Below are 26,683 nucleotides of genomic sequence, written 5' to 3' on the forward strand. Positions count from 1 at the left end.
CAGATAGTCTTTTAAAGCCCTTTGAGCATAGTTCCAAATTGCCATCCAGAATGGTTGGATCAGTTCACAACTCCACCAGCAATGCATTAATGTCCCAATTTTGCCACATCTGCTCCAACATTCATTACTCTCCCTTGTTGTCATTTTAACCAATCTGCTAGGTGTGAGGTGATACCTCAGAGTTGTTTCTACTCAGTAATTTAGAGAATCTATTCATATAGCTATATATAGCATTGATTTCTTCATCCAAAAAACTGTTCATATTTTTGGATCAGTTGGGGACCTGAACTCATTTAGTGATCTTCCAGATATTCTTTCCAATGAAGTAATAAGGGTAAGATTTGGAATAGAAGTAATAAAAAAAAGTAAAGGAAAGAAGTAATAGTGATATCAGTCATATGGTCATGATATATTCAGATGTGTAAATCATTTTTCTATCTCCTTCTATAAAAGCATTATAAAAACTAAAATAGTGTTTTCCTTTGTTGTTTGAACTTTCGTGAGATGGTTGATTATGAAACCACTGCCCTAGCATTTTTGGCAAATAAAAAATTAAATCACAATATGGGTTTTGTTTTATACCAGTGGTTCTTAACCTGGGGTCTTTGACTTAAAAAAATAATTTGATAAGTATATTTCAACATATTTAATCACATCTCTAATCCTTTATATTTTATCCATTTAAAAACACTAATCTGGGAAGGAATCCATTAGTTTCACAGTCTAGTGAAAAGGCATCCACTACACAAAAAAGTTTAAGAACTACTTTTTGTTGAAACATTTTAAACCTTGATTTTTTTCCTCTTATGCTTCTCTGTTTACCAACACCAAAAGAAACAAATGAACAGACACCAACACCCTTACATTGTCATTTGCACACATATACACACATACATGCACACATATATGCACCCAGAGATTCCTGTTATGTTACTATATATTTGCTATTTACCTTTTTATATTCTTTTCCCTTGACTGAAATTCTATTTTTTTCCATATTAATTTTCTCTGAAAGACAAGAACAAAGCAAGGTGCCCTTCCTAACTCTTCCCTCTGTGAGAATGTACTTATATTTGTTGATGATGGCCAGGTGGTACTAGGAAATGGTACAGACTTTAGAGGAGAACACGAGGTTCTTGAAGAGCCATTGCAGGCATCTCTGAAAATGTCCTGTGTTTTTTGGCAGTACATTTCTGTTTTGACCAGTAACAAATCTTGAAAGTCTCTCTCATGAGTAAAGACTTGGACTCATATCAAACTACTTAGGCATTGTTTTGGGGGGATATGCACATGTCATTTAGGATTAAACAGAGAACATCAAACTAGTTTTTCCATGTTGAGTAATCACTATTTGATCTTTACTCAGCAGAGAGCTTGGCAACTCTGGACCATTAACCTCACTGCCCTGATTTGTCCTTACTCATTTCCTCTTCCTCAAAGGAAAGTTCTTTGACTCTTAATGATAAACAGTGGAACTCATGAGGCCAAACAGCTAACTAGAAATGCTGGGATTGTGACTTTTTTATTATTACTTTTAACTTGAGCAATTTGGCAAATTATTTAAGCCCTTGGCCTACTTTCCTTTATCAGTCATATTAAGTTCTGTGGATAATACCTTTGGAAAATATCTTCAGTTTGTTCCTTTCTCTGTATTTTCACAATCATCACCCTAGTCTGGATTATCCTTTCTTGTCTGGTTTTACTGCCTTAATTTTACCATCTCCCCCAGTTCACATTTACATCACTATTGCATTGATATTCCTAAAACATGACCATATCCTGAACTCTGTATTGATTACTGGAACAAGTCTAGATGTCTTATCAAGGTCTTACATAGGCTGCTTTCTCTTGAATCACAAAAGTCTTGAGGCTGGAAGAGACATTAGATGCAATCTGATGCAACTTGCTTTGAATCAAGAAGCCTCTCTGTATCCTACTTCACAAGGCATTCATCCAGCCTTTCTTTTCTTGAAGCCTCCAGTGGAACTTACTCTCTCTCTCTCTTTTTTTTTTTAAACTCTTGTACTTCGGTGTATTGTCTCATAGGTGGAAGAGTGGTAAGGGTGGGCAATGGGGGTCAAGTGACTTGCCCAGGGTCACACAGCTGGGAAGTGGCTGAGGCCGGGTTTGAACCTAGGATCTCCTGTCTCTAGGCCTGACTCTCACTCCACTGAGCTACCCAGCTGCCCCTGGAACTTACTCTCTTTTTAAGCACCCATTCCATTCTTGGATACCACTAATTGATAAGAAGTTTTTCTTATTATCAAGCTTAGATGTCTCTTTTCAGTTCTGACTCATTATTCCTTCTTTTTCTCTCTGTGGGCAAGAACAGAAGTAATTTTTCTTCTGAACAACAAGAAAATCCCATTTCCCAATTAGCGATGCTGCTTTTGGATTGATTTGGATTTCTCCATCATGCTGTCCTTCCTATGAAATCTCATTTTTTGGGGAAATATTATCTTGCCAGATTGAGTTAACCTCAATATTCACGTTTTATGAGTAGCCCCTGTATCCCTGATTGAAGGGCAGAGCCATGGGTTTGATGGAGCCCAGCATAGTCTTTTTCTGTTTCCCACCAGCCCCACTGCTTCTGTACTTAACTTTGGAAATTATTACTGCTCCTCCTCTGCTTTTTCCCTTCCTTTTGTGTGTTGTCTTCCCTCATTAGATTGTAAACTCTTTCAAGGCAGGGGCTACTGTGTTTCTTTTTATTTGCGTCTTTTGCCCTAGTGCTTTAGCAAAGTGCCTGGAAACTATAAGTTTATTGACTTAAAACTATAATAAAAGTGTCCCCAACTGCACATAAGTTTGTATTAGCAGTCCAAATGAACTCCACCTGAGGATGTCGGAAGTAATGATTGATATGTGTTTTGTATCACTGGTACTGTTAAACTTTTTTAAAGATTAAGTAATTTGAAATCTTTGTCAAGGAAAAAGGGAAGAGAAGGAAGTCTGAAACTATACTTAGCCAGTCCTGGGCCTGATTTTTCTCAAGCGTGAGTTCTCTGCTTGGGTCAGAGCTGGCTCATCTCTGGGCCTCCCCTGTCCTGCATTGCTCATCTGAGACTTATCTCACAAGTTTCAGGGCTTGGTCCAAGTTCTGTTTTTCATGAAATCTTCCTTGAGAATCCTAGATCACATCTTTTTTCACAGAATTTCTTTAGCCTTTAGAGTCTGTGTTATATTTGTGGTCTGTGACCACATAAACCAACATTCAGTAATGTACAATATTGTTTCATTTTCATAAGTATTTATCATGTTTTCCTCAACTCAAATCATAAACTCTTGGAGGCAGGAACTGTGGCTTGGACTGTGTCTTGTACAATTTTATATGCAGGAGACTGTAACCTCATTAAGGTAAGGTAGGAATTGTTTTAAATTTGTCCTGTATGCCCAGTGCCTTGCACATTTTCTGGCACAAAGTAGGTACTTAATTTTATATGTCTATATGTGTATGGAATTTGGACCCTTCACAGTACACACCCTATCACAATGCTGTTCAGTTTGATCAGTGAGAATTTTTATGTTGTGTGTTTTAAAAATCATTTAAATTTTGTTATTTTTATGAAAGGTATTGCCATAGTGCCTAGGGAGCTGGCTGCAAAGCCAGGCCCACCTGGGCTCAAGTTCATCCTCTCCCAAGCCAAGTTAAAAGGCATTTACAGAAGAGGCAAAAAGGGGAAAACAGTCCTTGCCCATGGGGAGCTCACAGTCTAATGGGAGAGACAATGTGCAAACAGAGTTGTTCAAGACAAACTGGGGATAATCTCAGAGGGAAGGCACTAACATTAAGGACCAGAAAAGGCTTCAGAGGGTGGGACACATACTGGATGCTACAAAGAAGTGCTATTTTGCACTGGTAGAGAGATTTACTTCACTTGAAGGGGCAGCAGGGGCTGTGGCAAGTTTTTTCAAGATGCAATGACTGTTAAAGATGGGACATTTCTGAGAGTTGTTACATTTGGTCCTGTTCCAAGTGAGCAAATTGCTGGAAATAGGAACAGAACATGTATTTGGGAAATGTGGGTCCTAGTAGTAGAGTGATGTTAATTTGGGAAAAGTGGAACTAAACACTCAAGCATGTTGTCATACCATCTTCATGTTTAAATCAAGAGTTTGTAAAAAACCATAGATAGCCTTTTGGCATGTATAAGAACAGGTGGCAGGATGGATTGGACCTGTAAAAGAGATGGGCACCAGGGATGTTAAAATATAGTCTAAATGGTTGTGCGTACACACACTGGGTTGAAGGAGAGACAGGACCAGGATAGGGAGACCAGAGTACACAGCTAAGCTGCTGCTAACTGACAAGAATGGCTGTTGGCCAACTGTCACCCAGCTCATCACTAGGCCAGAGTCTGTTTGACTAAATAAAGGTGGGATAGGGGATTCTACACTAAAACCTAAATGGCAAAACCACAGGGCAAGGGGAGGACTTGACTTCTCTAGTCTTAGTGACCTAAACAGGCAGAACCCAAAGGAGCTGTTCTGGAGTCTCTGGGGGCTGCTTCAAACCTGATTCCAGCCAGGTTTGACCAGCACAGCTAAAGGGCCTGAGGGTGGCTTTGAGGGTTCTCACGGTAATCCACAGATGATCACAGGATGCCAAAAGCCAAGGTGGTCCAAGGTATCCAAGTAGAGAGAGTGTGCTTGAGATGCTGTCCACCAGATCCCAAACTCCTCCTCTGCTTGGTGCTGTTCTGTAGTTCTTGTCCACTTGCTAGATGCCACCACTACTCAGGATCCCAGGGAATCAGGATGCAGGTCTGAGATCTCCCAGGGCTAGCAACAGTTTGTGCCAACCACTAATGGAGTCTCTCTCAGGGCACAAGCAACTTCCTGCTTCTTCATTCCATCTTGGAATGCTCCAGTCCTTCCTGCTAGGTCAACCTTAATACTTAATTAATTACTAACTAATATTCCTCACAACAGACCTTTGGATACCTATAATGTATAATTTCTGTAACTCTCATCTTGGGGGGGGGGAAGGGAGATGAACTAAATGGCATCATCAGGAATCTTCTAGCCCTATTGATTACTATTGTTTCCATTTCATTCTGTTGTGTAGCACCTGTATCTGAAACTGCCTTCAATCAATATATCAATAAATATCAAGCACTTACTTTGGGTCAGGCACTATGCTAGATTTTGGTGTTAAAAAGACAAAAATGATAACTCCAACACTCAAGGAGGATATATTTTACTGGGAATAACCTGTATACATATAAGTGCAGGCAAAGTAAATACAAGGGAATGTTAGTCTAACTGTGTCAACATGATACACTAGTATTTGTTTATGTAGGTATGTACTTTGGGGACTATACTCCTCTCTTTCTGTATATTGCATATAGTTGTATGTTTTTACAGATGTTATGATAAGTATTTCTTAATTCTGATGTAGGCTTATCATTTTTTCCTCATTAAGACTTAAAAATTTTCTAACTCTTTTTAACGATTCAAAGGTGACTTTTCTTAGATGATATTATGAATAAGCACACAATAATATGAACCATGAAAAATGTATTAATGAAAAGATTTTGAATAATAATGTACTCTAACCATAAGTATTCCTCAGTAGTTTTGTAAATTTCCAAATAGAAATAGACAGTTTGTAATAAGAAAATGAGAGAATCCATCTTTAACAAAAACAAACAAAAACTCCACAACTGTAAAACTGTAAAAGTGACCAAGTGTACATTTTTTATCTTAGATGGCTTATGTTTAGAAGACTCTAACAGTGGGTTTGTGATTAATTTGATTTTTAAGAAGATTTTAAAAATCTCCTTCTACTTATAGCCTCAATAAAATACATTTGCAGATTATAAAGAATTATTTTATATTCATAAACAAATAAATTATCTTAGTTTTAAAATTAATTAATATAAGGTCCATAAGTGGAGTTTATTTCAGAATTAGAAATTCCTTTTAAATAACAACTTAAATGAGGAGAACATTGTATACAGTAATAGCAATATTGTGGGATGAACAACTGTGAAAGACTTAGCTATTCTCAGCAATATAATAATCTAGGGCAATTCTTCAGGACTTATGACAAAGAATGTTATAAAGAACTGTTGAAGTCAGATGCAGATCAAAGCATACTATCTTTCAAGTTAGATTGTTTATGGTTTTATTTTGGGTTTTGTTTTTACATGAGTATTTTCTTACATCAATGACCAACATGGAAGTATGTTTTGCATGATAATACATGTATAGTCCAGATCAAATTGCTTACCATCTCTGAGAGGGGGTGAGGGAGACAATTTGGATCTCATAATTTCAGAAAATGTTTGTTGAAAATTGTAATCATATATAATTGGAGAAGTAAAATATCTTTGGATATTTGGATAATAAAAATTAAATTAACAATTTAAGAGATTTTCTTAAATTATCTTTTTCTTTGTCCTAATATAGTCGACATATAATAAAGGCTAGTTGAATCCATTTAACCATACTGCTTAAGAACTGTTCTTTCCCATTGCCAAGAATGATCCATTGGTTCTAGCAATTTCATTTCAAACCTCTTAATACAATACATTTGCTTACAGTATTAATAATTGGAAGGTATTTAGATCTAGACAGATACATATAAATGAATCCAAATACTTTAAAAAGTGAAATTTCTTTTGAATAGTATTAGAGTGAGAGGATAAAGGACCAAAGACTCCCTTTGTCAATTTATCCTTTTCCTTATATTGTCAGTATCACTGAGGAGAATTAGTACATTTAAATATTAAAATAATTAAAATCTAAAATTACTGTAGCAAAACCAGGAAACATTTAAAAAGCAATATTAAATAATAAAATTGAAATGCTAATTGAATATCTTAGCTATAGGGGAGCCCAAAATAAATTACTAATAGATTATGACCTTGATTTGTTTCAAGTTGTGTTGTGTCAATTACTGTCATCCTGACAATTGAAGACATATGACTAGTCAAAGAATATGTATGAGAGAAGTTTTGTTAAGATGTTAGATTGCTTAGCATTTTGTCATTTCCCGAAAAGCATTTACTGTCTTTCAATCTTGCTAGATTACTTCAATATAGTCCTTTTATAGGCCCGTACCAATATTTGTTTTGGCAATCCCATTTTTTTCCTCTTCTTTATATAAAACTGCCCATTTGTATTTCATAAACCATATACAGACCTTTTGTGTTCACACATCTGTCCCACCTATATTTAATTTATTTCCTTGTGAAAGAATTTTAAATGGATTACAGATGTCAAAAAGAGTATTATTTAGCACTCACAAGAAGATATTTAAGAATAATTATCCTAAAGCCAAACATTGAAAAAAAGTCATTGCATACCTTGGGCTTTTTCTCTTGATTAATTCTCACATTTAGACACATCTGGGCATGTTGTTTGGTTTAAACCTAATAGTGTTTATAGATATGTTGTTATGGTTTTGCTTAAGGTGCTTAGAGATATCTGAGGTCAGAAAGGGAGCATGTGGACAATAGAAGTTATTCATTTTTGGATTAAAAATGGAATTAAAAAAAACACTCACTAAGTCAGTTTGAAATCAAGAAGATAAAGTAGGAGTAAAGCAGCCAAAGGATCTCTTGTTGTAACATCTTTCATAGGGTGATCCTGTAAACAGTTTGTGCAGTGCTGATGTTTTTGCACACAGAAAGCTATCTTCTGAGAGCCTGTGCAGGATATTTGGGCTGATGTGAATGTGTTTGTAGTGCATTATCTGTGTATCATCTATTAAAATGCTAAAGATAAGTATTATAGGTTTCTGGAGATAAGAAAGTATTACACAAATAAAATGACTGCCATTTGTTCCCTTTTCTGGCAGATTTTGGTGTAAGTGCTTTTTTGGCAACGGGAGGCGATGTTACCCGAAATAAAGTAAGGAAAACATTTGTTGGCACCCCCTGTTGGATGGCACCCGAAGTCATGGAACAGGTAAAAAGGTTATATAATTATTGATGGAATACAGTGAATTTATACCAGAGACACATCATTAATTAAATCTTAGTGGATACATGACATGAGTACAGTATGTGATATTAAAGTCTATCTTCCTTCTTGCAACAATAGGTGAGAGGCTACGACTTCAAGGCTGATATGTGGAGTTTTGGAATCACGGCCATTGAATTGGCAACAGGAGCTGCGCCTTATCACAAGTATCCTCCTATGAAAGTAAGTACCATTGAAAATTATAGCACTGATCTTAAATTTGGTTCCAAGGGGTCTCTTTTGGTACTCTTAAGTGCAGTTCTTTCTCTTGTGTCTTCCTAAGAATGAACAGACCCTCTAGGACCAGCATTAGTATTATGTGGTTGAAAGAGCAGTGCTCTATGAGGGACAGAACTGATTATACCTGCCAGAACTGAGCCTTTATATTCTGCAGGTGGAGCTAACTAGAGAATTCAGGTTCATTATGGTTTATAGGTAACACATACTGACATTATTCCTTTTGAAAGCCACAGACAGATGAAGTGCAAGGCCTGGAGTCAGGAAGACCTGAGTTCAAATCCAGCCCCCCACACTTATTATTTGTGTCACCCTGGGCAATTCACTATTAACCTCTGTTTGCTTCAGCTTCTTCATCTATAAAAGGGGATGATAATAGCACATACCCCCTAGGAGGATTATTGTCAGGATCAAATGAAGTTCTATTTGTAAAGTGCTTAGCATAGTAAGACCTCCATAAATATCAGCTATTATTATATTAGCTTTGTGGCTGGTGTCTTCAACCTAACAGACTTATTAAATTTGTTAGTACCCTATAGAATTATCACCTTCTGTTATAGGCTATATAGGTGATTTGTCTGGGGTGGGTAGAACATCTTTAAGTAAGAGGAAGTCTGTTTTAAATGATATATTCATATTTTTGCTAAAATATTAAGTAGCCCTCAAGCCTGATTTCTCTCATCTATGAACCCATGAGAGCCAAGTGCTAAGACACCTGGGCCATATGTTGAAGTTGAGAAGCTTTAATTTATTAGTACGTTTTAGTGTGTGAAACATGTCTTATTTAAGATGGGAAGACCCAAAGTTGTTTAATCTTCCCTGGAACAGATAGTGCCAATACCCTGCCCTTCCACCCTGAACACTTATATGACTGACCATTCTTTTCTTCAGCTTTTTTCCATTTCTTTATGTTCTTTGTTTTCTGCCTCCCCTCCTAGTGTTTTTTATTTCATTCCAGTCATAATGACTGATTAGATGGATTAGTCAGCCTGAAAACTCTGAGCCTTTTTTCATATTTTATAATTCTTCTGATTTCTCCATTTCTTTTGTTATCCTCATTGAACAGTACATTGTACATTTTTTTGTCATCAAATATTTATTCATTGATCTCAAGACTTTGGAGAAGAATCTAGATATATATGATATATTTGGCATAAATTAATACTGATCTCTGCAGTTATGACTTAAGAACATTTCGTAGCTTAAGATAATTTGTAAAATCTATTTTTTTAAAACAAATAATTTTGGGCTCTGGGAAGCTGTTTTTTCCTTTTCCTTTTTGAATTTGCTGACAGATGCATTACAAGTGGCCCTTGAAGGGAAGGAGTTGTACCTTTTGGGCTAAAGTTTGTGTTTCTTTTTTTCTACAGATGTTTGATAGATCTTTTGAGCTGAGTTTGCAGTTCATTAACACACTATTCTTATTCAGGATCTCTTTCTCTGCCTTTCAAATTCAGTTTTGGAAAGTTACTCAGCCATTGTCTGTATGTCTTTTTATTTCCAAAAGAGGAAAATCATTCTACACCTTAGAATATGGTTCATTGATGTTTACTTTTAGTAATGTGCTATAAAATTTGGAGTTATTTCATCTGGTTTGTTGCAAATAGTATATTATTTCATGTCCTGTTTCTTGAATTTACTCTGAAGCTATTTAGATTTTGTGAATAGCCTGAAACTTCCTTTATACACTTTTGATATCTAGTGACAGCATCATTAATTCTATGCTTTGGCATTATTGTTATTGGTCCAATAAGGCAATTATCTACTTTCTCTTTAAGTGATTTGGTTCTTTTGAAGGCTTTAGAGGACTAACTGAAAAATAAACAATTCTCTACTAGCATGACACTTGGACCATATCCTTTAAAAAAAAAAACAGCTAATTGGAGATTTCTATGAGGGGAAATGTTGCCCAAATCCTCCTCTTTTCAGTGTCTTTGTAACTATCCCAATCTAGAATGTCACAGATTCATAAGCAACAGACTGGCTCTTGCTAGTTGTTAGTATTTTGTGCTGTTGTTTAATTTTCTCTTCTAAAATTAAACTTGTACGGTGGATATATAATGTTGCATTTTTCAGAGCATATTGGCCAGCTTATAAATGAAATAAACATGTTTGATTCTCATATATATCTTGTAATATATATAATATATATTACATTCCATTTATTATATATAATAAATATATATTTCTATTATATGTTATATAATAAAATATATAAAATAAATCTTGTTATATATTACATATATAATAAATCTTATAATATGTAATAATATTAAAAAATTATAAAACAGTTATACATGTTTATATAAAAGAAAATAGAAATTCTTAATATACCTATGAAAATATATAATTTTGGGGAAAGATTTAACATCAGGGTTTTTTTGGGTACCATGTTTAAAATCCTAAAGACTATTGAAATTACCTTCCTTACAGGAAGGAAAATACTAAAACTTTCTTTTTGTTTGTTTCAATATAGGTGTTAATGTTGACATTGCAAAATGATCCTCCCACTTTAGAAACAGGAGTAGAAGACAAAGAAATGATGAAAAAATATGGCAAGTCCTTTAGAAAATTACTTTCATTATGTCTTCAGAAAGATCCTTCTAAAAGGTATGTCAGATTTACTGAGACAAATTGATTACTTGATCTAAGTCATAAAATTGTAGAATATTAGAAACAGACCTTGAAAGATCACTTATTCCAGTCACTGTTTACTGATGAGGAAAGAAATGAGGACCAGAGAAACATACAACCATGTGCGCGTGTGCACGTGCACACACACACGTGCATGTGCACACACATACACACACAAAATGATTTAAATACTGTTTGTGGGAAGGGTTGTAAATGATGGAGTTGTTCCTTGAGGCAAATTGACTCCTTGGGCCCCAAATGTCCTTCTTGTCAAGGAATAATTGTATAGAGAGAAGAACGAGAGGGTTTGGAGAATACCTGTTATTCATTTGTAGATGAATTCAATAGGTAAAAGCAGCCATACCTTTATAGCATGGGATCTTGTTGACAGTATTTATTGTAGACATTAGCAGACTCTTTTCGTGAAATAAAGAAATCAAAGGAAATTTTCAGTGCTTCATTTAAAAACCTCTAACATCTTAGACAGGGTAGGTCAAACTGACCTCCTATTATGTGAATATCTTGTCAACTTTAGTCTAAAACAGGCATGGTTATTGAATTTTGCATGAGTTGCTTATTCAGTAGAGAACAAACTGCTTGTACCACTTATAAGATTATCAGTAGAGAAGATTAAGGAGATTTTCCATTAAAAAGATTAATCATGAACAGAAGAAACAAATGGCATTCAATTAGCTGTATTGCTTCCCATTTGTTTTTGGATTATTATTGTGAATATGTGCTCTTAAAATCAGTTTTTTGGGGGCAGCTGGGTAGCTTCGTGGATTGAGAGCCAGGCCTAGAGATGGGAGGTCCTGGGTTCAAATCAGACCTCAGACATTTCCCAGCTTTGTGACCCTGGGCAAGTCACTTGACCCCCATTGCCTAGCCCTTACCACTCTTCTGCCTTGGAACCAATACACAGTCTTGACTCCAAGATGGAAGGTAAGGGTTTCAAAACAAAAATCAGTTTTTTCTTTCTTAACTTTTGTCTGTGTATTTGAAATACCCCAGGTGGCTATGGTATATTTCAGTAATCATTATTGCTTCATTAGGATTATTAGTTACATGAATTTCAGATAGGGACCTTTCTCATATTAGTTACAAATAAGAAATCCATTTCTGCCCTTGATTAGTATGTATAATGTACAAAATCATGTGGTAAACTCATGGAAGTAGACAGGATCTTGAGAAATTATTTGATTTCATTCATTCCTCTTCCTTGGATAGCAGAATACATAGAATCATAAGATTTAGAGCTGGAAAAAACATAGGGGCCTTGTATTCTAGCGCTTTCATTTTAAAGTTTAGAAGGTGAGGCCCAAGAAAGTTAAGCATCTCACCTAAAATCAGCCAGGCAGTAAATGATGGGGCTGGTCTTCATTTACTTCAGCTCCATTCTTCTCTGAGTCCAACATTTTTTTCCATCATAGAACTCTCAGATTTTACCAGACAATTTAGTACATTACATTCAAAATCTATGGCAAAGTATATTTTTCTGTAGCACATCTTTTGTTTTATAACCATGTCTTTAGGAAGTTCCCCTTCTTCTTTTGCCTAAATCCTGCTTGCAACAAGTTAAACTTTTTTCCTTTATATAAAATATTTTCATACTCTTGATTGTCATCCTTTTTTTTGACTCAACAATTCCAATTTAACCATGCTTTGTAGGCCCTGTTCCCCACTTTTAATTTTTTTTGCCCCTTCTGACATAGGAATCCACACTTGGATATGTTACTTTAATAAGTCTATGGTAATAGTATTCCTTATAATGGAATTTTTATTTTGCCATTCCCAGATAATGCATTTTTAATTTGCATCTTAACATTTTTTCTCACATTTGTACCTTATTTTTATCCTCTTATTATATTACTCTAATCCTTTTCTTTAATGGAACTTCTTTCCTTTTATTTGTCACCAAGCTTATGGCTAGTGAAAGTGATTTTAAATTCTAATGGTGTCCTCTCATCTCTTCTTTTTATTCTAGTTTGTAAAGTAAGTACTAAAGTAAGCCTTTCATTCATTATAGTCACTGATGAAAATGTTGAAGAGAAATGACTCATAAGCAGCAATAATACTTATATTGCTTCTCTCCCAATACCTCATCATTCCTTCTATCAACAGTGAGCCATTATTTTTCAGCAAGTTCCTTAAACTAGTTATGAAAGCCACCTGATGTGTAAAATATTGTGCAAAATCACACATTTATAGTATAAATAATGAATAAACATTTATTAAGCAATTAATATATGCCTATGTAATGCCCATATGTGCATGGTTGAGTTGATGAAATATCCAGGTATTGGGGTAAAAAAAAAAAGAATTAATGCCAGGCTTAGGATTTTCAAGACTGAAGAGATCTAAAAGATTCTTTTAAAAATAGGAAAATTGACTTTGCATAAGGAAAATATAAGAAATACAGAAGTCTTAAGCATTTCTTTAGGGGGGAAGAGAAGTGACTTTTGCTTAAGCAAGGGGCAAAGAATAAAAATTTTATTACGAGGACTTTCCAGTCACTAGACCAGGGGTTTTTAACTTTTGTATCATGGATCTCTTTGTTCATGGTCTGGTGAAGTCTAAAATATCTTATACCTCTTCTCCCAAGAATGTTTTTAAATGCATAGTATTACAAAGGGTAACCAATTATGTTGAATTACATATTCAATTACAGTTATTCAAATATATATTTTATAATCAAGCTTTTCAGACTCCAGACCTTTGCTCTAGGCTATATTTCCTTCAACTCCTTTAGCATCTCTGGAAGATTTATGAGCATGAATGTAGATGGTCCTTTGGGGTGGATATCCGGCTTGCTGCTTTTGCTTTGTTTGTCTCAGCTTGAGAAAGGTTTTTACATTTTAATTTTTATTGGATTTAAACATGTGAAAAACAATCTTAGCCTTGGGCAGCCCTTGGGCCATAGTTTGCCAGCTCGTACTTTATTTCGGGGAGAGGAGCTGTTAATCTTCTCCTGATGAAAACTGAAAACTTGTAGAATGCTGCGTGACTTTCAAGAGCTTAAAAATGAATCATCACTCAGAACATGAACCTTTTCTTTAAGGGCAAGGAGCTTCTGTATTTCTATTGTGTTGTGTTGCAGTGGAAAAACTGTTGGTAACCATGAAGGGAGAGACCATAACTGTGATATTCTCTCTTCTCTATCTCTTGTCAGCCAAAAGATTCGAGTTGCTTTCATTCTGCACTGTGCTTATATGGGAAATAGAAGTGATAATTCCTTTGCTTTTTCTTTCATTCTAAAAATCATATTCATATATCCTTGTCATCCTCTCTTGTATTTTCTTTTCACGTCCTGCTGGAAAGTAAGGCAGTTGGACTAGATGGCCTTAAATATACTTCCCAACTCTGAAATCCATGATGTTTTACCAGTTAGGTCTCATTCTGGAGTCTTTCATTTTCTATTTATCCTCACATTAGATATATTAGTGTCAGGGGAAATTACTGTCTCCTCTCCCAAACCTGTAATCATTCATGTAGTTTTTGGAAAAAAAGTAGGGTTAATCATGTACTGTGTCACTCACTGCCTTATGCACATTTGGTAAGGCAGTACCTTATGTTTAATTTTGTTAATTAAAAAAAGTAAATCCTGTGATCTGTTGACCCTTTTCTTGTGTCATATTGGTTGGGCTGGGGGCTTATTTTTTGGTAAAAAGGAAGATCTTGAGAAATGGAAGCTTCCTTTTTTTGTCTTTCCTTATTTTGCTTTTGGGCCTTCTTTTCTTGTCAATATAGAAATTATGATGTGAAAGAAAATAATGTGATTGCCCAAACTCCATGACCTGTTAGTCTGGTGTTATGAAGAGAAAGGACTCAGTCCAGAAGGAGGAGCAGTAACTAGGAGAGAGCAAGAGGAGCTTCATTTTCCTACTTGAGTTCCTCCTTTGTGCATCCTCCTTTTCTTTTTCTCACTCCATTTACCTCACTCTCGGATTGTATTGAGTGGGTCCTTCCAGTTTTTACGAGGTCATTAATGCAGACTTAAACTATACCCTTGAGAATGAAGTGCTAGAAGCAGTGATAACTTGTCCAAATTGAGACCTATCAAGTCTTTTAGTATTTTATGATTTTTAAATCCATTGTGATTTTAAAAGAGGACAGTCATTTTCCTGTCTTTTGGAGGCCTCTTAGTTTTGTTTTAGGTTGTGAAATAATAGAGGCAGCTGGGCAGGAGGTGAGGGGGGAGGCAGGGTAGCAATGGATAGAACACTGGACTTGGAGTCAGGAAGATCCGAGTTAAAACCCTAACTCAGATACTTATTAGTTGTGTGACCCATGACAAGTTATTTTGTCACTGTCTGCTTCAGTTTCCTCATCTTTAAAATGGGATGATAAATAGGTGTCTATCTTTCAAGGTTTCTGTGAGCATGGAATAAGTTATTTGCAAAATGCTTTTGTAAAACCTAAAAATGCTAGCTATTATTATCATCATCATCATCATCACTATTATCTAGTCAACTATATCTTCAAGTCTCACATCACGTTTTATGTATAGCTTGCTTCCTACCCCTACCTTTTTTTTTAACTTCTTGCCTACAAACATAATCAGAAAACTCATTTGTACCTCACATCCCAACCTACACATCTCTCCACCTCCCTGATGTTTTGAGTTAAAACAAGAACCAAAAACTCCAACAAAACCTCCCTAAATTAAGATGTGTAATAATAACAAGAGCACTTTGAAGTTACTTGTTTCTGTTAGGCATGCATAAATTTCTGTATTTGAAGTAGAAGAATGTGGTGGGTCACTGATTTAGTTCCCCCTCCTCACCCCCCACCTTGGTCTGCGTGTTGTTCACCTGCTTTAGCAACTAAAATAATTTTTGCCAGTGATGTTTTGGGGGAGATTGGGTGTGGCAAGCCAGACTTCTGAGTTTATGTGGAGCTCCCAGTGCAGAAAGTTCCAGCTCTGCATGGTGAGGCCATTCATTTGCCATGTGTCATGCTGCTGGCAGAAGGAAGAGGCCAGGGCACCTCCTCCTCCTCCGGGAGGCCAAGCTCCTTTCCTTGGGGCACACCTGGCACTGTGGGGCTGTCTGCATAATGGCACTGTGAGGGGGTGGAGGGATGAAGGTAGGAGGATTGGAGGAATGGGAGAATAGATGGGAGAAAGGTAGAGGAAGGAAAAGGAAGGTAACTGTCCCCAGCACTGGTGGGGGAAATTGACCAGAGCCCTTCAGGGGCTCCAATAAAAGATCTGAGAGCAACTTTAGGGTTTAGAATAGCTAAGTTTTATTTAGATTAGAAAGGGGAAGGTCTAGGAAAAACTAGGAGGCAGATAGAAAGGGAAAAAAGCGCCAAGAGAGAGCTCTGCAGGTTTCAGCCTCCAGGCTCCAGAGAGCTAGCAAGAGACTCCAGGGTAGAGAGAGCCCCCAAAAGGCGCCAAACTCTCTCTTTTATACTTTCTTCAACACCTCCCACAAAGGAAGTGGGAGTTGTCGGGGGAAGTGGTAGCAGGGATCCCTGGGAGATGAAGTCTTCCAGGGCTTACAACAATTCCAAATGACACAGCACCCTCGTGAGAGAACAGTTGTGGTAGTTTTGGCAAGAAAGGTGCCATCATCTGGAGATAGAACTGCTCCCCAACTTGAGAAGTGAGGATGGTTGTGGAGGAGCTTCTGCTAAGCCATTACCCTCAAGCTGCATGTCACATTTCACGGGTTCGTCTCCTGGTCCCTCCCACTCTGCCTTTCTTGACTGTCTTTACTGAGGAAGGGGAAAAAAAAAAGATTAGCTTAGCAGAAATAAGAATGGTTCTGTTAAATAGAAAACTCTGAGAAGAGAGAGCTCATCTGCTTTGGGCCTTTCTCCTTTAGTTCTTCAACCCTGGACTCCCAATTCAGAAAGCATTTCACTCTGTCTACAACACGTGTTGTGGGACACAAGGAGGAGAAAGATACAGTTTGGTTGGGGGCCAGACCTTGGCCTTCTACTGCTTACAAGTGGGCAGGAGATAATGCAGACACCCAAGGTGACTCTCCTCCAGTGCCAGGCGTGCCTGCCTCCTAGGCTTCCAAATGGCCCTGGAGCTGGGCACAGATTGTAGTCTTACATTATTGATATCGAAAAGCAGTTAGCTTCCAGCATCATCACTCCATTGTCTTTCCTAAACACAGAATTTGCCGTGAGAAGGAAGAATCAAGGACAAGGAGAATCAGTTAATTTTGCCCTTCATGTTTTGACTTGTCAGATCCAAAATAGCATCATCTGGACAGAACTACACCTTTGCTGCTATTTTATATGGATGCATTTTACAATTTAGCAGCTAGTTTGGCTATTCCTAAAATGATCTTTTAAAGAATTTGCCAGAATTTGAGTTATTTCATTCAGGCACTGTATATATTGACTGGTCATTGTTTCAACTCTAATTTATTATTGATCTTTCAGGCCCACAGCAGCAGAACTTTTAAAATGCAAATTCTTCCAGAAAGCCAAGGTAAACTGCTTCATAACCTCACAAGTCAACCTGCTCTTTTGAGATGTTGAATTTCTGTGTACCTTGGTTGATTTTAACTGGTGGAATATTCATTTTACAGAATAGAGAATATCTGATTGAAAAACTGCTCACAAGAACACCAGATATAGCACAAAGAGCCAAAAAGGTAAGGTCCTTCTGATGGTGAGAGTCTGTTCTGTTGAAAGAACTACTGAATTTCCCAGGGAAGTGAGGAAGCTATTATCTCATGCAAAGATGGATCATTTCAAGCCTGATTTTCTAGTTGGTAATTTACCAAAAACCCTCCTTTCTTTTGCTGACGACCCTCTCCGTTTTGTTTCTTGGGAGTGTTTTCACATGGATAAAAGGGGGATAAAGGTGGTGGGAAAGAAGGCAAAAGCTAATAGGTAAAATGAGGTTTTAGGATTTCAGATATCTGTAAGCATTGATAATAATTGGGGCTAAAAGGGTGAAATCAAGCCAAATTTCTTATACAGCATTAAATGGCAAAAACAAGATTGGTTAGTTGTTCATCAAAGATTTGGAACCCATTTGGACCATATTTTTATTGGTATGAGTTGATGAGGGATTAAGTTAGTTTTCACCCTGGACTAGTTTTTAAAGTGATTTAACCAGGTTTGTTTGTCTTATTATAGATTTTGTGCTTACATATTTGGAGATTTTATTTTGTTTTTGACACATAGTCATAGAGAGATCATTTATTTTAAAATTAGTTATTTTTTAAAAAGTACTAATTTCTCTACACATTTTTTATGAGATTTATGAAAGTAGGTTTTGTTGGTTACCTTATTTTCTATTTTAGTAGTATGGTTAAAAATGATCTTTTAAAACACTCTAGAATTAAGTTATTTCAGTAAGGTAGTGTATTTATTGAGTTCTTTAATAAGAGAGAGGAGGTTAGCTTTCTGAACTTGAATATTCTGAACTATGAATAAGATTGTCAAAAAATTCATAAAACGGTTTCTAGCTATTATCTATAGGAGTAATCATCATTGAACATTAACCTCTTAACATTCCACTTTATTGAAGTTTTATGTAATATGACTGAATTTAGCTGATGACTTCAAATTCAGGTTTTTAAGTTATTATAAAAGGGACTTCAGGAACTAATCTGTTAGGACTTTTGCTGAATTTCCATTCTGTGGGTCCCTCACCCTGATGAAATCATAGCTCTGGACTGGGAGAATAAAAAAACTTGATTACAGATACAATTTAAGGAATACCTCAGCTTTTAGGGGTGAGAAGCAGATATGAAGAAATCTTTAAATACCTAAATGGATATAGAATATCCATAGAGTAGACTTGCTAGTAAGTATAAATTATATGAACCCATCTACTTTTTAAAATGTTTTCCTTCCTTACCCTCAGTCATGGAAATGTTCTAATAGTAAAATAATAACAACATAATTAGTTATGAATTTTATTTGACGAGTGATTGTTTCCAAATGTGAGCTTTAAAAATGCATATTAAATAACCCCTTTGTTTAAGAGAGCATTGTGTTGAGGATAGTAAGATCATGTATAAACTCTTTTTCCCTAACTCACAAAAATGAATTTATTTGTAAAATTGCTGATTAGTTCTGTTTATATTTAGAATTAGATATAAATATGGAGTGCCCGGAGCATTGGTCTGCATTTCCAAGACAAAATTAGACTATGATCTTAAGGAAATAGGGTATATTTTATCTTTACATTTTTTTTAATGTACCTTTTGTTTTGCCACACTCTTTTTTTAGTGCAGGTGGTATGGGAAGAAAGTAGAGGAGTTGAAAATAATTTTGAAGTGAGGTAGAGCCAAAACCATATTTATGAGTAAAATATACTTTTTGTGGATGTAACAATTTTGAATAAATTATTGACTAGATAGCATGATATATTTGATGGTTAAAAAGACTGAATAACATCGAATACCTCCCCCCAAAAAAACCTATTGCTTTTTATGTTAGATTCAGTGACTAAAAAAATTTTTAAAGCAATTTCACCCCCCAATAATTTAGGCTTCTGGGGGTTGTATTTTTTCACCTAAGTGTGTGCCGAGTCATTTTTGTAGTGTTTTAATGAACATAATTTGTCCCTAGTTGACATTAAAAGTGGCACCGAAAAATTCCACATACTTCAAAATCAAGAGGTGATCATAGATTTAGGTAATTTTAGCCATTTATATTAATATTTCCTAGGTAAATATTATTGATCAATATAAAATGAAGTTGGTATTGTTAACATGATTTTGTTTCTAAGTACTTCACTGAAGCATGTAAGATTGTTAATGACAAGTATTTTGTCATAGCTTTTTAACTAGAGTGGCAAAAACCATTCAGCTGAATATAAGTGAATTAGTCAACAAACATACATGTACATCCATAATACGTGTGTATAAATGTTTGAGAAATGAATACAAATACGTTATTTTGTTGGATTTATCAACAGTGAATTTGTATATAATTTAACCCAACTCCCCTATTTTAGGAGGAAACAAAATAAAGTTTTAGATGTAGTTTTCCAGCCAAATCCTCTGTCATTAAATTGCTGTTTTTATTGTGCCATTGGACAGGTCACTTGACTCTTTTGGACCTCAGTTTTCTTATTGGTAAAATGAATGAATTGGGTTGGATAACCTTTATGTTTGTTTCCTTTAGCTCTGACGTTCTGAGATTCCAAAATTTTAAGAATGCCACTTAAATGTTGGGCTTTTTTCCCCCTCATCTCTTAAAATGAAAGATAGTGATTGAAAGGAGCTATAATGATCATAAAATCACATACCCTCATGTTTGGAAAGGACCTTGGAAATTATATCGTTCCATACTACTTGGAGCAAAACACATACTTGAGCAAGAATCTTTACAAATAGTAATTATAGTCACAATAATGTCCTATTCCTATAGTGTTTTGACTGTTTTACGTTATTTGATAGACACAAAATCCTGTAATGTAGGCCCTCATTTTACAGTGGAGGAAACTAAAACTCAGTAGAATTAAATGATTTGCCTTGGCCTCATGGCTAATCCTCTGAGGCATTATTCAAATTTTAAGTTTTCCTAACTGCAAATCCACTGTCTTTTCTGCCTCTGCCCCTCTAACGCATGCTGCTTTCTTTATAACATACTCATAAATGGCCATTTAGAGACTGTTACTTGCCTGTGTTACCCATTTCATAAGAGCTCTATGTACACACACACAACACTTTTTCAGTATAGTTCGTTTCCTTTGTAATTTTGTGTATTGTTTGTAATCTGTGTATAACAGTATTGAGGAAGGGTTCATTAAGTCTTTTTTTCTGATTAATTTAACACAAATATGAAAGAGAGGGTAGAGAGGGGTAAAGTGGGGAGGGAGGGAGGGAGAGAGAGAGAGAGAGAGAGAGAGAGAGAGAGAGAGAGAGAGAGAGAGAGAGAGAGAGAGAGAGAGAACACTACCTATATAGAGCTCTATCTAAAACAAATTAGTGGAAAATTTTACTTCTTTTTATTTTCTGGGGTGCAAGTATCCTTTTTCCTTCTGGCAGCCTTTCACCAGTTTTAAGAATACTCATGTCCGATTTTATTCTTCTAAAGATCCGTGTAAGTATCCCCCTTGTGTCCATCGTTTGTAAAATGGTATAGCTTCCCTTCCTCTTACCATCCTGGTTTTCCCTGTTCAAGACATACTCCAGCTGGTTTGACAATGTCTTAAAATGGGATCCTCAACTATATGTACAAACATATGGATGCTATATGTATGTACATATACATATACATATATATATACATATATATATATAAAATTATACAATTTCAAAAATAAAGGAGTGGAAAAGAAAGAACTTAAGTACAAGGAGTATTTACTTTGTCATTTAAAAAAATTACAGTGACCTTTTCTTTTTAGTTATTAATCTTCTATTTGATCCTGACTGAGATTTTCAACTGTTAAGTAGTCAAAGGTTTGCTCTTTTGTAGACTACACAGTATTTCACAAGATAATAGGATAATTTATTTCAACCTGGAAGGGGTCTTCAAGGTCATCTAATTTAAATCCCTTATTTAATAAATGAGGAAACTGAATTTGTAAGAGGCTATATGACTTGCCCAAGGTAATGCAACTTTCTCAAATTCTTTTTACTTCTAACTTGTTTCCTCTATAAGCAGCTATCCTTCTATACAGTTTTTGTCAGTTTTCTGGGGCTATTTCTTCTTTTATCAGGCCCTCTTTTGCCTTTTATAGTGAAATCATGTAACATTCCTGTTTCTGCCCCAAGTTGTTCCTCATTTCTTAATCAGGCTTTTTTTTTTCTTTCCAGATGAATAACACAGTATTTTCCTATGCTTTTTAATCTGATTTTTAAAAGAAGGATATTAGTTTGCAATGCACTGAAAAGTTTTGTTTTCATTTCCTGAGTCCAGTGTCTAAGCAATTAATGGGAGTTTCCTAGAGAATGTGTAATCTTCATTTAGTGTCTTTCTAGGACACTACTCTTTCCTTTCCTCATGTTCATTATTATTAGATGACTCTCTCAGGGTTTTCAACATAATCTTTCTCAAATGTGCAAGGTTAAAAAAAAACTTTGTAAATTCAGTTTTAGAAGAAACAACTTTTCTATGAATACTTGATGTTGTTAAAAATGACCTTTTATCTTCTAGATAACATAAGGATTAGGGGATAAAATGTGTAGGTTCTTACAGCTAGGATTTTGATTTTATTGTTTCCTGATTTCAGAAACATGTTATTAGTTGTCTATTTGAATTTGACTAGGGAATTCATTCAGCCCTTACAGATACCATCCTTTCAGGATTTGTGTAAAAACATATGTTAAATGTTTTGGTGATCGTTTAAAAATATTTTTAGAGTTTTTGATTTTTATATTGCCCTAGAATAGGTTGTTGCTTTAAATACCTGAGATAGTATAGCACTGGCCCTAGGCCTAGAAGTTAGAATATTTGAATCTTGGCTCCATCACGTAGGGTCCTATTCACTTTGGCAAGCTAAAACCTTCAATCTCAGTTTTCCTTCTCTGTGAAATGAAGACACTTAGGGTCCCTTTCTCAATGCAAGTGTTGTAAGGAATGAGTTTTGTAAATTGTAAGGTACCACATACATCTAAGTTATTGTTTTTACCAAACCTATCATTTCTTTGGGGTAGGGAATGAGGAAACACTCTCCAGCAGTTCAAACTGGCAGCTGGTTTGCGACTTTAAAAGTCTTAGGAACAGAGAGGTTAAGTGATTTGCTCCAAGTCCACACAGCTGATTGTGGCAGAATTTGAATCCAAGTCTTCCTAACATTAAAAACAATTTTCTATTCATCATACCCCCTTCTGAAATTGATTAATATTGATAAAGAAGAACAATAAAAACAAAAAGATAATGCCTGTAATGTGTTTTGCATATCTTGTGATGAGGTGGGGAATTCCCTATCAATGCAGTGTGGCACATTTTGAATGGTGGTATGGTTCCTTAGAGCTGGCTTGTCAACATATACACATTTCTTAAAGTAGGCTGTTTGGGGATTTTTTCTTTTCAAGACACTGCACTCCAAGAGAGGTGAACTCAAATTTTGTTTCTTTATCATTTTGACCAGAAATGGACACAACATCAACTTCTGATGATTGTATGCTAAAATCTTGTACTGGTATTTGAAACAATCCCATAGGACTCCTGAGCAAGGGGGAGATTAATTAGGCTAAGATTGAGGAGTAACTGTGTTGTTCTTATTTAGTGATCTCTAGAAAAATATTTTAATTACTCTGTTCAGTAAATTAATATCATGTTTAATTTGCAGTGTGCCATCGGTACTTACAGTGACCATGGTGACACTTCAGAAGCCAATAGCTCATTCTTTTAGTGTTGTTGGCTCTCTTATATCTCTTCTCTTTGTCTTAAAACTCTTAGCCATCATGCCCCCTACTCACTCCTTCCTTCCAACAGTCTCCCAAAGTGAAGTGTGGATAATAATTTCATAGAGGCCCCTAAACTCAGCAGTTTGGCTCCTGCCTCTCTACATTTGTACAAACCATTCTCCAGGCCAGAGGCACTCTCCTTTGTCTTTCTCTTTTCAAAATCCTTGTTTTTCTTCAAGCATCAATTAAGCTATTTCTTATCTTTTGAGCTCCATCTCCCCTCCCCCATTTATTTTTTCCATTGTGTTTTTTTCATGAACAAAATCCTTTTTCTCTCTCTCCTCTCACTTGTTAGGGAAAAGAAAAACAAAAGCCTTGAAAGAAATAATACACAGAGAAGGAAAGCAAATTTTTATACTGGCCATGTCTAAAAATATGTCTTAAATTCTGTACCCTGAATCTATCAGTATTCTGTTAAGAGGTGGTAGCATTATTGTTCCTCTGATCATTGTGTGGATTGGAGTCCTTAAGTGTTTCAAAATTGTTTTCACTGTATGGGTTGTTATTGTATAAATATTCTGGATCTGAACACTTTAGTCTGCCTCAGTTCATATAAGTATTCTCAGGTTTCTCGGGAACCTGTCCTCTTCATCATTTCTCATAGCACAATAATACTCCATTACATTCACGTTCTTTAACCTCTTCATCTCTTCCTGAACTGATGAGCACCATTTGGTTTTCCAGTTTTGCCTCTGTACCTCTACCTTTGTTATGTGTAACTAGAATTTTGTACCCAGGACTCCATTTCCCAGAATCCCACTTTCGTCTTCACATTATATCCTTATGTTTTGGAGATAAAGTTTCTGTAACACCCCCCACCCCTTTTCTCTTCTTCTGCTACCATGGCTGGGAAAAATTGCTTTCCTCAGCTTTTGCCTTTCTCTTTCTTCTACTTCGTGATTATTAATAAATCTTATAAAATATAATACGTGGAGTTGTTGGATATGAATTTTAATCTTATATTTCTTAGTTCTTTCTTTAATTTCCCACATACTGTGCTTATTTGTGTTTATCTTATATCAAGAGAAGATAAACTCATGTGCAGTGGCATTTTTGTCATTGTACTCCCAGTGTCTAGAAGGTGGTAGGCACTGAATAAATGGGTATTGAATGAATTGTTGCTCACCCTTATATTTAATGTACAAACTGGTCTGTGAATTTCCCTTCTTTGTTTTGGTGGCTTCTAGCTTAATTTTCTTCAAAATTCACTAAATATATATTAATCACCTTTCTCTTCCTCTTCACCAGTTGAATTTTTGTTGTTATTTAGTTGTGTCCAACACTTGCATTTTGCCTGTGGAGTTTTTCTGGGCAAAGATCCTCCTTCTAAGAGTGTCTCTATTTTATTGAAGGGCTACTGAGGCAAATTAAGGCTTAAGTGACTAGGATAAGTACATAAGGGAGGTAAACAATACTACTTGATGGCTAAAGAGTGAAAAAATAATGTGGATAGATGGTGATATCACAATAGGAAACTAGGTTAGATACTCATTTGACTGTTAAGTATCTCCGTTCCCTATTTTGAAAGGAAGGCAAAGTAAACCTTCCTTCACCCGGCTAGTGCACACAAGTCTTAGAGACTGATTTGTAGAAAAGTAGCTGTGTTTATTTAGAAATCAAGGGTAAACTATGAGGACTGAAACACAAGGATGCCTTAACTCTTAAGTCCTAAAACTCCACCCCTCAATAATAGGTCCATCTCACGATGGATTCTTCTGGTCTTCAACTTACACTATTTCCTCCCTCACTACCTAATTTCCCCACCAAACCTTTTCTAAGCTTACCTGACTACAATCCTCAATTGTTGGTCTAATTATAAATCTTCAGGGTTGTCTCCAAAGTTACTCAGAATGAGCCCAAGATGGCTGAGTTCACTCAGAGCAGAGTATGACTCTGAGGTAAACCACACAGCCCACCAAGCCCGATCTCCAGGTAAACTTCTCTTAGGCAGGTCTAGCTAGATTGTCGATAAGATGTTCTCTCCAGGGAAACGGGAATCTCCAATTACAGTTAACAATTATCTTCTCCCTCAAAAGAACCTCAGAAGAACGTAGCAGGCTTCCTTTCCCAGCTCAGGACAGGAAGTGTCAGTTGCTCACTCAAACAGCTTCCTTCAGCTCCGGTACATTCTAAGATCCCCTCCAGGCTTCTTGGAACAAGCTCATGCCAGCAGCTCTTGAGACCCTTTCTAATATTCTTAAACTGAACCCTTATCAAAGTTTGTCTTTTTCTAATTCTATCCTTATATGAGGAAAACAATGATTCTTGCAGGGGTTGGGGGGAATGAAGGAAAGGGGAGGTAGTGTTTAGACTGGCCCTTGAAAGATACATTAGGATTTTGAAAGGTAGCCTGAAGAAAAGGAAGGGTATTCCTAACCAAAGGAATGACATATTCAAAAGATACAGAGGCAAGAAAGAACTGATTGTCAGTGATGGATAGCAGGCTTTTCACCAGAGTATAGAACACATGAAAGAGAGCAGAGGCCTTGAATGCCAGACCAAGGTGGTTAGAATTTATTTGATACACAATAGGAGGCCACTGAGAAGCTTTGAACAGAAGAATTTTTATCAGATTCGTAGAAACCAAGATTAATCTGTTCACAAATGGAGCTGGATTTTAGGAGTAGGGAGATACTAAATAAAGATGGTGAACTTATTTTGGAAGTTGTTATAGAGTAAGGATGAGGTTATAAGGGACTCTAGTAAAGTGGTAGTAGTGGGAAAAGATCAAATGTGAAGGATATGAAAGATAGGATGTTTTATTCCTGTTATAATTGACAATCTAGGAGGTAAGAATCAAAAGGCAATGCTAATGTTTCCAGTATTGGTGACTGGTTAGTGATGGTCCCCATAAGAGAAACTAGAACAGCCAAAGGAGGAGCAATCTTGGTTCTGTTTTTAAAAATAAGATTTTATTAGTTATATATATATATGTATACATACATATATATGTACACACACACACACACACACATATATATATATATACATATATAAACCTACATTTATTTATTTATTTATTTGCCATTTTGAGCTGTAGTTCCTCGTTCACATCTCTACTTGGAGCATATATCATTGTGTACGCTGTACAATGCTAGTCTATGCCCAGTTTCTTCTAACTTTTCCAGTTTTCTGAGCAGTTTTTGTTAGCTCATGTGTTTATGACACTGTGCTACCAGTTTTGTTTCTGGATTTTTGTCTACATATTCTGTTCTACCAATCAGCTTTTCTGTTCCTTAACTAGTTTTAAATAGTTTTGATGGTTACCAGTTTGTAGTACACTTTAAAATCTCTTTCTCTTTCCTTCCTTCCTTCTTTCCTTCCTTCCTTCTTTCCTTCCTTCCTTCCTTCCTTCCTTCCTTCCTTCCTTCCTTCCTTCCTTCCTCCCTTCCTTCCTTCCTTCCTTCCTTATTTCCTTTGAGATTTTTAAACTTTTAATTCTCTAGATGAATTTTGTTATTATTTTTTTCTGATTCTACAAAGCAACCCTTGGGTATTTTAAA

General features: G+C 35.9%; 1 protein-coding gene across 1 annotated transcript in view; it reads left to right on the plus strand.

Moving 5' to 3' along the window:
• Positions 1 to 26,683, plus strand: part of STK39 (serine/threonine kinase 39) — a 315,180-nt gene that overhangs the window by 124,148 nt on the left and 164,349 nt on the right. The window contains exons 9-13 of the mRNA XM_044669100.1: positions 7,808 to 7,917; positions 8,053 to 8,154; positions 10,685 to 10,818; positions 17,242 to 17,290; positions 17,391 to 17,456. Coding sequence (XP_044525035.1) covers positions 7,808 to 7,917; positions 8,053 to 8,154; positions 10,685 to 10,818; positions 17,242 to 17,290; positions 17,391 to 17,456 — 461 coding nt within the window. The remainder of the gene's footprint in view (positions 1 to 7,807; positions 7,918 to 8,052; positions 8,155 to 10,684; positions 10,819 to 17,241; positions 17,291 to 17,390; positions 17,457 to 26,683) is intronic.

The sequence above is a fragment of the Gracilinanus agilis genome, chromosome 3 (genome assembly GCF_016433145.1).
Source record: "Gracilinanus agilis isolate LMUSP501 chromosome 3, AgileGrace, whole genome shotgun sequence".
In the NCBI taxonomy this organism is placed as follows: Eukaryota; Metazoa; Chordata; class Mammalia; order Didelphimorphia; family Didelphidae; genus Gracilinanus; species Gracilinanus agilis.